General features: G+C 39.9%; 1 protein-coding gene across 3 annotated transcripts in view; it reads right to left on the bottom strand.

Annotated features, from left to right (window-relative positions):
• Positions 1–13102, bottom strand: part of GRM5 (glutamate metabotropic receptor 5) — a 967370-nt gene that overhangs the window by 37785 nt on the left and 916483 nt on the right. For all 3 annotated transcript variants that reach the window (XM_078658429.1, XM_078658430.1, XM_078658431.1), the window contains exon 7: positions 10458–11397. In XM_078658429.1, coding sequence (XP_078514555.1) covers positions 10458–11397 — 940 coding nt within the window. The remainder of the gene's footprint in view (positions 1–10457; positions 11398–13102) is intronic.

The following is a 13102-nucleotide window of genomic DNA, read 5'->3' as shown; positions in this document are numbered from 1 at the left end:
CACAAAGGAATCCCAATGATTTGAAGATTTTGGGGAAAGTGAGTGATTTGCGGGGAGTGTAATTAGCTATAACCGATTTAGTCTAGTAGTAAATATAGGGAAGGAATTCCTTCCAACTGGAAGAAGATAAGATAAGGGCAAGGTGTTTTCAGGCTGTAAGGTTATTGTCCAGTGTTTGTGCCAAACAGAAACAGAATACCACAAAGGATACACCAACAGTAAAATAAAGTTTCAGTGACCTCACTAACATTTTGGCTATTTCTTGTAAGTTACAAATCATTTTAGCACCTACTATGATATACTACTGTGAACAGATTTCTACTTCACCTGCAACTAGGTATTGTTAACACTATCTGGAGGTGTTCATACATTTATATTTCTAACTTTAATAATAATAAAAATAATTAATATCTCGTTACATATACTAACACTTTCAATCAATATATCAGCATTAATAGGTATACCGGTAGTTTCATTATTTGCTGCACTTGTTGATTATTGCTCACTTTGCCACTGGATTCAAGCAAGCCGGGCTGAAGACGGCTGGAATGCCAGAAACCGGTCCTCGGAAGCTTGTTTCCGGTCCATGGAAGCTATGGCTTGGCAGTTCGGGCTGGACTGTTCCCATGAGGCACAGGGTCAGACTGATTTGCATATAGCCATGTCTGAACTGGGGTGGCAGAGTGGGCTAAAGAACGGTGATGGATCAAACCCAGATCTTTTGACTGGGTGTGAGTGTTTGATTGGTTCAGATGCTCCGTCCATCACCACCCCCTTTTGTACCGCTTTGGCCGCCATAAGTGTGGCAGGATATGCTCAGACGTGAGTCCCTTGCTCACTTTGCCACTGGATTCAAGCAAGCCGGGCTGAAGACGGCTGGAATGCCAGAAACCGGTCCTCGGAAGCTTGTTTCCGGTCCAGGGAAGGCATGGCTTGGCAGTTTGGGCTGGACTGTTCCCATGAGGCACGGGGTCAGACTGATTTGCATATAGCCATGTCTGAACTGGGGTGGCAGAGTGGGCTAAAGAACGGTGATGGATCAAACCCAGATCTTTAGACTGGGTGTGAGTGTTTGATTGGTTCAGATGCTCCGTCCATCACCACCCCCTTTTGTACCGCACTTGTTGCTTATAGCATTCCAAAAAGACGAGTACAGGTGATATCACAATGTACTCTGAATGCTAGATAGTATACAATCGGAGCACTGCAGATGCCAACATGAAATCTCAATGTCTAGATTAACTAATCTATCTTGCTTGAGAGAAATAGAAATCAATATTCAGAAATATATTGATGATCTAGCTGAGAATAGTACAATAGTACATTCAATGTATTTAATGAAAACTGTCTAGATCATTAAGTTTACAGCGAATTAGCAATTTGCTACTATATTTCTATTAATATCAACATATAAATAACTATGTTAAATTAACACCATTTACGATCTGAGACTTATTCTAGTATCTAAGATGTTCATATAGGGCATATGTAAGAATCCTAAAATGATTGGTATGATGAAACCTGGTCCAAGTGAATCGTTTTTCTTAAAATAAGAAATAAAACACATATCTGTTTTACTTTCTCTTCAACATCGTGAAATTTTTTTGCTCTACATTGTTTAGAAAATCAATAGTCTGTGTAATTTCAGAATTTGGGGATTTGGATGGTGAACTAAGTTGGCAATTGTGTTCAAATGTGAGCTAACATATGTAACTTTGAAATATATCATGATTAATTTTATTTGATATCTTGGAGTGATTGTTTAAATGAAATATAGATATGATAGTGATGAAAAAAGAATATTCAAATACATTTGTGTTAAGAAAATAAATGTTGAACGACATTGGAACAGCTTAACTTTGTACTTTATGTTAAACACTTGAGCATGTGAAAGTGTTTTGAAAACACACATCACTATGTCAGACTGTGTGGTTCCCTTGCTGTGCTTACAGGAACGATGCAAATTTGCCTCTCTACACCATCATTTGACTTTGAATTGATGCAGATGCCTTCAGTGAATAAATAAATGAATCAGATAAATAATTAATATATTTCTATGAATCAGATGCACTAGACAGCCTTTTGGCTGTATCAATGTATAAAATTGATCAAAGAAACCAACTAAAAAGCAGGAATAGAAACAGGAAACTATTCTTTGAGGGCATGGTGGTTGATTAATGTTTTTTACTGTTTTCAAAATAGTTAAAGGTTATGCATGTTTCAATATATGAATGTCTTAGATCTGACATGATGGGTGTGGTATTTCCCCAAACGTTTTCCCTTCACCATTCCTGTTTAACTCACATAATTTTTGTTGGCTTTCCCACTGCTAACTATTACGAAAGCGCTTGTGCTCTCTTCCTAAAACATGGTACATTGGCCTACACCTGATTGTGTCTGATAATTAAATGCACTCATTGTGCCACCCACTAAAGTCGTACTTTAACACATGTTTCAGGCCTGCCGCCGCAATCTGATGTGCAGTTTTAAACTGTCATTTGGACCAAAAGAAATAAACCTTTTGCCAGGCCTAAACCTTCCTTTGTAGTACTTGTATGTCACCTGTAAGGTAGGCTATCAAGGCTCCTAGGACAGGCTGCAAGGTATTTAAAAAGAAAGACATGTGAGGTTAGGTTTTATGTATCCTGGCAGTGAAAAACACCTAAAGTCTTTTTCACTGTTGTGAGGCCTAACTCTCTGGTAGAAATGGGGTTTCTGGTTGGCTAGGGTATGCACCTTAGCCAGGCAAAACCCACCACTCTAGTCAGGGCAAATAAGTTACACACCAAATATAACCTGTGCTCACCCTCTGGTAGCTTGACGCAGAGCAGTCAGGCTTATTATCAGAGGCAACATGTACAGCATTTGTGCAACAGATTCACACAGAAACACAATAACTACACCACAAAAGAGACTTCACACAATATGATATAATAATATATAGTATATTATATATAACACAAGACCAAAATTACATGACACATAATTACTGTGACTATTATGCTGTCATTTATATAGTGCTCGTTATCCTGAACAATGCAGATCTATCAGTGAATCTCTAGGACATGTAATGCATATCAGATTATGAAAACACACAAGAATCATCACATGTCACCATAAATGCATGGATCACAAATTATCCCCATAAGCACATAGGGGGCAGCGCACCTGCACTCCTAATATGAGTTGTACGGTAAATTAAGGTGAGCCTTGTGGACACAATTGTATTCCGAAACAAAATCTACGGCACAGGAACACCTGCATCCTACTATACCATATGTGGGAAGAACAGGGAAGGAACTTTGTGATTACCAAGTAGGCAGTTGTGAAGCCTTAGAGTTAACATGTTACTTCCCCCGGCCCTCGAGTAGTTGCACGTCAAAAATCCCTGCTTGACTTCTCATGGCTTTACAGTAATACTAAATTACATTGCTCCTCTAATGTACCATATACAGCAATTTTGAAGAACTGCACATAGTGGCAAACTTTCTCTGTGTGGGGCATATATGTCCCCTGCTGTATCTTTCTGCTTGGGATACGGAACAAAGGAGGCACCCCAAACCTACAGTGGGTCAGAAGCCCTCTGATGGGTATGTCCAAAATCTTGCTAGCTTGGATTGACTCCCACAGTCCAGCGGGTGTAACTTCTTAGAGACTGCTGCTGCGGGGAGCATAGCATGGCTAAAATAGACCTCTCAGGTTCGCTTGCTAGTATCAGTATGGTCACATGAGGCCACATAACTGGGGCTAGCTGCTGGCTAGCAGGTGGCTGCCCAGTTCATCTTGTCAGAGACAAAATGTACCTGGATACAATGCCACAAGGCTGGGGAACATGTTCAGTGGCACTGAGGTTGTTGCTGGTCTTGGTGTCTTCGTTTCCCAGGCCTTGGATAGGGTAAGGGTTGTGGAGCTCGAATGCAGCATGCTGGACTCAAGCCAAACTCAACTTTGGCATAGACACTAATGTCTTTCTCATCACTTTGCGTCCACTCAAGGTTAGAGTGCGGCTTCTGGGAGCTACATCACCTGGGGCGCCATAATCCACTGTAGATCTGGGAAGGTGAAATATGTTCAAGGCAGATTTAAAGCCAGTAGGCACTGAGGCAGCGCTACCCTTCATGTGCAAAGAGTGCTGAAACCAGTAGACACTCGAGCAATATGGTCATGCAGTTCCTAGCTCCATCAAGTCAAAGCAAAATGGGCCTGTGCAGAAATGTTGGAAGGAGCAGGCAACAAGGTCTCTGCTGTCCCTGAGACCTTGAGAGAACAGGGGGCAAGCTAACAAGCCCCTTGGAGAGCACATTATGCGGGGCACAAAGAAAGGTAGCAAGCCAGCAGATCTGGCAGGTAGCAGAATGGCAGTTTCTCCTGGCAGCCCAGCAGTACTTTGGCAATGTGGAAGTTTGTAGAGCCAGCAGCATCTGGTTACAACTCACACACAGTGTCTGATTATACCAGAGTCAGGGAGCAGTAGGCAGAAGGCAACAAGCAGAAAAGCAGTCCAGTTAAGTCCTTTGAGCAGCAGAGAAGTTAGGAGGCAGCAGGGCAACAAACAGAAAAGCAGTCCGTCCAGATGAGTATTTTAATCAGTGCAGCAGTCCATTCTGAAAGAGGTTTAGTTTCAGGTCCAAATGTGCTTCAAAACACACGGGGTCAGAGCCCCTGTACTCATACTCCAAAATGTCTTTGATCACAGGGGTTACTTCAAAGGAACCCTTTCAAGTGCACAACACTCCCCTTTCAACCAAGCCCTGGCTCAAGACATAAGCAGGGAGTAAATAAGCCCTTTGTGTGAGGGCAGGACACAACCTATAAAAATATAAAGTGTGAACAACCTCTCCCTCTCCCAGTCCAGGAAGACCATCAGTATGCAGATTAATGCAGATGTAACCCCTGTTACACTCAAGCCTTCACTCAAGCCTTCCTGTGTTGTGGCTGTCTGGAAAGTATGCACAGAGCCTGTCACCCAGGCCTAGATGTGTATTGCAGTCAGGCTGCAATGCACAAAGAGTCATAAGCACAGAGAGAAATGCTTACTTTGGCATTTCGAAAATAGTAATGCAAAATTCAATTACACCAGTAGGCAGGATTTGACACTACTATTCTAAACATACCAAACTTGGCAACACCACTCCTTTCAGATCAGGTAGTGCCACTTAACAGTACACAAGGTAATTTCCAATGCTGGCCTACGAGAGGAGTAGGCCTCACAGCAACGAGAAACAAAATAGGCTGCTTGTCTCTACCAGGAGATGCCACACATAATGCACATGTCCTACATTTTAGTTACACAGCACCCTGACCACAGGGTTCCTTAGGTCCTACCTTAGGGGTGACCTTTGTGTAATAAAAGGGGATTTTAGGGCTTGGCAAGTAGATTAAATGCCAAATCATAGAGGCGGTACACTGAGCATTTAGGCCCTAAAGTGGCCTGCTTGACACAGGTTTGAAATTCTACATCTTTGGGTGGCACAAGCAGTGAAGCAGGCCCTTAGCATTTAATTTACAGGTCCTGGGTATATGGTATACCACTTTACAAGAGACTTACAAGTAAATGAAATATGCAAAAGAGGTGTAAACCAATCACACCATGTTTAGAGGAGAGAGTGCATGCTCTTTAGCACTGGTTAGCAGTGGTAAAGGGCCCAGGGTCCTAAAGGGAACAAAAAGAAGGTCAGAAAAATAGGCATAGGAAGGCAAAGAGTTTGGGGATAACCCTGTAAAAAAGACCGGGTCCAATACTCTTTCCTTGACTAAGAATGGGTTACCATATTACACTTAATAAGTGCTTACTTTAGACTGGGAGCAGATAGATATGTACTGTTTACACACAAATGAATTGTAATTTAAAATCCTCTTTATTGGTGAAGTTGGGTTTTAAGTTACAATTTTGAAAATGCCACTTTTAGAAAGTTTACATTTTCTTACACCAACCAACAAGCTTCAGGGGCCTCCCTGCAACAGCCCATCTGACCAGCTGCAACGAGACCTGCTGGACCTGCTTCAGCCCTGCTGCTGGTCTCTGCTGGAGAGAGTCCTGATCCCCAAGAGGTGCCCCCAGGTCCTGGACCATTGGTTGCCATCAGCTGGAGCTCCTCTAAGAAGGAAAGGCAAAAATCCTGACTGCACTTGTGATGACGGACAATGCAAGACATACACTTCACGCTACAACAACAGCCCACAAAGACCACCAAAGTGAAGATCCAGCAACGACCAGAACTTTGCACAACAACAATTGGCCACAATGATCGACCTGATCTCTGCACCAAAAGTCACCTCCAACACGAACAGAACTCTTTGCGCCGGACTTGAGAAGGTAACTTTTCAGCTGACCTAACCTGGTACAAGTATCCAACCCACGCTTCATTGTGGTCAGCCTGAATTTGTGAATTTCCCCGGTCTAGTACCACCAGATGACCACAAGTTGTCCCTTGTGGTTTCAAGTGCTATTTTCATGAAAAACATCAAAATGTAAAATTTCCGCTTCAATTGATTGCATTTTTGTTGTTCTGGCATAATTTTATCAAGATGTAATTTATTTTTCTAGATTGGTTTTGGGTTGTTCATGTCTAGAGCTTTCACTTTACTACAGTTTGTGTGCTGCATAAATACTTTACACATTGTCTCTAAGTTAAGCCTGATCGTCTTTGTAAGCTACTGGAGAGTTAAGCGCACATTCATTTTGTGTCTTTTGAGGTTCAGCCTGCCAAGGATTGTGGTTGTTGCCTGAGTGGTGCTTCCACTCCCCTCAACCAATAACCCAATTACTTACAGAATGGCATACTCTTATATACAAATATTACCAGTACATAGAAGTCAATGTTTCCTTTCTGATGTTTGTCAAACTGAGGCACTCAAGTAGGCACTGGGTAAAAGCTCGAGAAATGTCCTGGAGTGTGTTAAACTAGTTTCTCCTTTAGAAACTGTAAAGATTCTCTAGAAAAGGACAGTTAAAGAATGCCAATAATTTTACATTTTGTTATCTGGACTTACCTTGTGCAGTAGGTAGGGCACACAAATATATTTCATTGTACCTTAAAGAAGATGTGACACACTGTTTTGAACTAGCTGAAAGAAATCTTAAAGTTTCATGGCCAGTTTCAAATGATAGGCATTGCCTTAAACAAGTAACATGCCAAAAATAGTTGCAATTTATAAAACTCAACGTTTGCAGTGAGGTTAGGGGGATTTAATTCAAAATCTTGAGATGGAAGAAACAAACAGACACTGGCTTAGGAAGTGACACCGATTTTCACTATTTTTACCATGGCAGAGCAATGTGCTATGCTTTGATGCCAAAAGGTAACAAGGTAAAAGGTAACCATGGTCTGGTCAATATTAAGTTCAGCCACTGGTACGTCTTACAGATGCTGATTAAAACCATTCACTGTTGTAACAGTGCAGATGTGGTCACCAGCAAACCCTAAACTTTAAGGAAAAAATAGGTTATCATTTGCATGTGGGTAATAATATATGCTGTTAGACTGACTGAGACAAGCCAATGTTTAGACATAGATTATGATCAAAGTCGCTGCGGAAAATCATATTGGGAATGCTAGAAATTCTGAAGAGTGCGGGCACAGCGAAACTGATTATATCGTATTAGGCAGAAACTTAAATACATCTGTGTGTAATGCGTTAATATCCTTTCGAAATCTGGTTTAAATGTAATGCTGCACATGGCCAAACCATACTGAAAAGTAGAAAATTATCTGCATCCACCAATGGATTGCTTAAGAACATCATTACCATTGGGAATTAGCACAGGTTATGTGCACTGATCCGAATGGGAGTCTGACAAGATATCCAATGAGTCAATTTAGTCCCCTGGATTAGTCAAAAGATATCATGCAGACAATTAAATAAAACATAGAGGTGGATCTAACGGGCACATGCATCAACGATAATTGCATTCGCAAACGGTGCGAATCGCAATTTTCGGCCGTTTGCGAATGCAATTATCAAAATTGCAATGCATCATGTATTTTGCAATTTTAGGAATCGTAATCATGTTGCGCTTTCTAAAATTGCGACTGCATTTCAGAAATCGCAATTTCAGATTCCTGAAATGCAATGCATGATCATTTTTAAATTGCAAATTTTCAATTTGGAAGGGGTAAATTAGCATGAGGTTGAACCTCGTGCTAATTTACCGAAAACCTTCAAACATGCACAAAAATGCATTTTTGAAAGTTGCATTTTACACACACACATGTCCTTGGGACATGTGTTTGTGTAAATTGCAGTTAAGTTTAATTTCAGGGGTGCAGGGAGGGGTTCTTTGGACCCCCCCTGCACCCTTGAAATTGCATTTTCAATTTGCCCATAGGAATCAATGGGAAGGGTTTTCCTTAATTGCGATTCTCAAATTGTGAATCGCAATTAAGGAAAAATACTGAATCGCTAAAAAAAATGCGAATTAATCATGCATTGCCATTTGCGAATCCTTAATTGCGATTCCTTAATTTTCGCAATTAAGGATTCGCAAACGGCAACATTGATGCATGTGGCCGCACGTTTGTTAGGGCATGGTGGGTTCAGACATGCCTTGTTTAGATTGCTGCACAATGCATCCTTTTTCACACCAACTGGAATGACATGACTTGCAATGAGTTCTTAAGTATTATAAAAAGACCATGCTGGAGCAGGTGTCTCCAATGCCTTGATTGGACCTTGATTAAAGTGAGAGTTAAATTTGATCTTGCCAATAAGTGAAGGAAGTTATTGCTAAGTAATCTGAGTGAAGGTGATAACACAGGCTGGTATTGAGAGGGAGACGCTACAAAGTACAGGTAATGTCTGACCTTTCATATGTCCTAAAAACAGATAGCACACCATGATCAGTAGGACATTTGCAGCTCTAGCCTTCTTTCCAAAGAGATAAAAGGGTTCCACCTTGCCCTTCTTGCTTGAGTTGGTCTTCTATGGTTAGGTCCAAAGGTGTAGAAGGCTCTTACTTGAAGGCTCATCACATTTGTTAATTTTTTCTATCATGGAAGGCCAAGGGAACCTCACACCGCTATTTGAATTCACTGGGAGCTCTGGTTTGGGGTAGCATTTTACAACAACTTGTAAAATAAAGGTTTCGAAACCTCTATTCCCCAAATAAACATCTCATTCTTTTGTACGAATACAAATTGCATTTACTTTGTCATTTTTAAATAGAACTGCCAACCTCAGGAAATCATAACTTTCAAAATCTAAATGAAATTGTTTACTTTAGATCTACTAGAAAACAAGACCGGTGTTGATCTTTCAAGCAGTCAAAAGCTAGATCTACTACAGAAACTGGCAACTGTGGAGAAATGGCTTTCTTTCCATGCAAAAGTTTTGTATTTTTTTTTAAATTAGCACACATCTGTATTGATGCAACAAGCTGTGACGTAGCAGTTATTTTATGCATGTGCACTTTATTACAGAGAGGCATATTCATGAATTAATTTTATACCTAGAGTAGCTTTTCTGAAGTACTTGTTTATGTAATCTTGCATGTTTTCGTGAATTAGCCCAAAAACAGAGACGGACATAAAACAGAAATATTCAGGGGATATGCACATACAATTAGTCCAAAGGTTCACTAAGCTACTCGATCGGCTGGCTGCTGAATTTTCCTAATAAATTCCTGTCCGGCTGGACAAAGGACATACCAACTATCTAGTGTATGTCTATTCTTAACCTGATCCTTACAAACTCTAGGGTCCACTGTTTTTTGTAAAAAGTTAACGCCCAAGGTCCCTAGTAAATTTCCTTTGGGTTCCCTTGTTTCCTAATAACAGAAAGGACTGCGGCCTCTTGGCACTTTATAAGTAGGGAATTGTACATTCCCGTGCATTTCACAAAGGCATGTATGTGTATGTAAAAAAGTACACTGCATCCCATACTCATAAATGCTTTGACCTGTATCTTTGTTGGTGCTCCTGAAAACATATGACTGGTGCAGATTTCCAGAAGTACTCTAAAGAGTCTCTATTGTTCCTTGCAGTCGAAAATGTGCTCTAAAACTAGGAGTAATGATAGGGGATCAAACATATACATTTTTCAGATGAAAACATAGCTCAAGTGGTCAGGAGGAGTACCCATGTGTTTCACCCATTGAATGCTTTGATCTGTTCAAATAAGTATCACATTTGTCTGAGAAAGACCACATTATATATTATGTGCAGTAATGCATGTATGTGAAACAGCTGTCTTGCTAGTTTGCTTCTAGATCTACCAATCTACAGATATTGTTTACAAAATAGTGAACTATGTTGTCATTAACTCTATAAAGCATTAAGAGTGGTTATAATTGTTTAGTAGCATACATGCCACACTATCAAAATTTGTATTCCTCACATCATAAAAAAACTCAAAATGTCAATAATTTTTTGCTCAAATTATATACATATATACATATATTTTCAACAAGACATTTCAAACTCACTGTCCGTAGCAAGCACATGTAATAATCTATTTACCTCAGTGTCTCTCCAGATGATCCTCTTCGCTTCCAAAGGTTCACTAAGCTACTCGATCGGCTGGCGGCTGAAGAAGACTTTCCATCCCCCACGTGCATACGGACCACAGTGGATGTGGTGAATGCACTTCGTACATTTCTTTCAGGCTTGGCAAGGATAATGTACACTTTTGGCACAAACATACAGCAGAGCGCCACTGTGGCACTCAAGCTTACTGAGAAACACATGGTGATGATTTTGTAGTTGCTTCCAAAATATATTGGGACAAAGGCCAGCCATATGATGCAGGTTGTATACATCGTGAAGGCAATATATTTTGCTTCGTTGAAGTTAGCTGGGACATTTCTTGTCTTGAACGCATAAAAGGTGCAACTTAGGATCAGCAATCCATTATAACCAAGTGGAGTCACGACACCCATGTTGGTGGTGTTACATATCAGATAGACTTCCCGTATGCTTGGGTAATGAAAGATCACATTTGGTGGCTCCATTATGAAGAGAGCAACGATGATGCCCAACTGGACGCAAATTAATAGAAAAGCAATGACCAGTTGAGCACAGGCACTCATGAACCTTGGCTTCTTGGTACAAATTTTCTTCTTGCTCCCAGCCAGAATTCTCGCAATACGATTGGTTTTAGTTACCAGTGCTGAATAGCTCATTGCGGGTGAGAGGCCAATACCAATTCGCTGCAGATAGCAATAGATCCACTGAGGCTTTGCAATGAGACAGAATGTGCACAAGTAACCTAAACAGATGCCTGCTAGGATTATGTAGCAGAGTTCTCGGCTCGATGACTTTACCACTGGAGTATCCCGGTAAAGAATAAAAACTGCTGTCACAAACATGGTTGCCAAAAGTCCCAGGCATGCAAACACCACAGCTGCAATTGGTTCAGGGTCACCCCATCGAAGGTACTCCACTGGAATTAGATCACAACCTGATCAAGAAAAAAACAAGCAACAGAATTAGAAAATCATGTATACTGTTAGGTTTATAAATATTATGCAATGGCTAATTGGCAATGGTGTATGAAGTAACACTATCTAATAGGAAGTCCAGAGCAAAATATATATAACCAAATTGAGTCACCATAGACATGGTTAATTCGGAAAAATACATTAGGGAAGGTTTAGTAAACCTTACAATAGTCTAAAGACATTACTGGACAGAGCTCAAATGTGACCTGTTACATAGGCAATCGATACACTTTAAAGGCTCTTTAAAATGAAACGTTGGTTATGACACTGGTTTTACTGTCAATGAAACTTAAAATCATAGCTGAAACATTTGAACTTGAAAATGTGATACAAATCCATCTTCCCATAAACATGTCGGTATGGGAACCTATATAGTGTGAACATAGCCAGCAAACAACATAATGCTGGGTAGTCTGTAATCTTTTGAAGAAGCCAGACACATTCTTCTGTATTAACCTCAAGATAACTAAGATAGTTGGTGTGGTCAACAGGTCACAAAAATAAATCCGAGAAAGGCCAACCCTGCTATTATCCATCCATGGATCACAAACTGTGTACCACCATTAAATTAGTTAATGGCACCATGCGGTATTTACTGTGTTTACAGACTGCAAAACGGAGCTATTAGAAGTTATTAGCATTCCTTCTAAGCCTCGGATTATATCGATTGTGTCTTCGGTCAAAGGTTTACTTGTTTTCTGGTTGTCTTGGTGTTTTGTGTTCACAGTTCCTCTCTTGGTATGGTGCTACTCCTGATTTCCTCTACTGGGTCCTTTAACAACGTGGTTGCAAAAAGTGATTCTGCAAGTGAAAATGATATGCTTTCACCCGTTTCAGGTTGCAAGTAATTATTTCCCAAAATTATAAGAATGCAAGAGTGTAGAATAAAAACTTTCAGGAATAATACAAAATATTCGTTCTTGCCATTTCACTTATATCATGATCAGCCTCGGAATTTTCTATAAAAACGTTGATCCTTTATGAAGATGTGAAATTTACTTTGATTTTGCAGAACAGGACGGGAGTACAGATCCAGACACCTGATGGCAATAAGGGCTCAACTAATAATCATTGATGCATGTTATATATATAGTAGACATTGCTGGATTGAAGGTATTCTTTGGTGCAGATAACCTTCTCAAACACAATACAGCAGTTTCAAGTAGAATGTCAGTCATTTAAGAGTGACTTTGAGAGCAGTTCGCCAAAATATATTGAGATGGAAGCATGCTCTTTAGATAAGCTATGACATTTGAAGCATCTTATTCTATATTTAGGCAGGAAGTATTTAATATCTTTTCAATTATAATTCAGTTCACATCCATTCAAATGTTGTTTCTAGATTTATTTAGCATATAAATTAATGACTTGAAGTTGATAGACTGAATTGTAATGCCTATGATCTGACCAAGGACGTATTATTATTATTTATATAAAACTCTTATTATATATTTTTTTGTAGAATATTAATTAATTGCCATAGAAGAACTGTGTCTGTTGCTAGGTTTGTTCAGATGATAGGAATAGAAAGACTATTCCAGTTTATTCAATCCTTTTTAGCTTTAAATGTTGAATTTTACTGGTGATTTGGTAGTTTCACAGGGATCTCAAAATGTTGCTTGATATTATGTTAAAATCTAAACAACACAGAAATAATTGTAAATT

The sequence above is a fragment of the Lissotriton helveticus genome, chromosome 8, assembly GCF_964261635.1.
Source record: "Lissotriton helveticus chromosome 8, aLisHel1.1, whole genome shotgun sequence".
Lineage (NCBI taxonomy): Eukaryota > Metazoa > Chordata > Amphibia > Caudata > Salamandridae > Lissotriton > Lissotriton helveticus.
The sequence above is the reverse complement of the archived record's forward strand: the minus strand, read 5'-3'. Positions and strand labels throughout refer to the sequence as shown.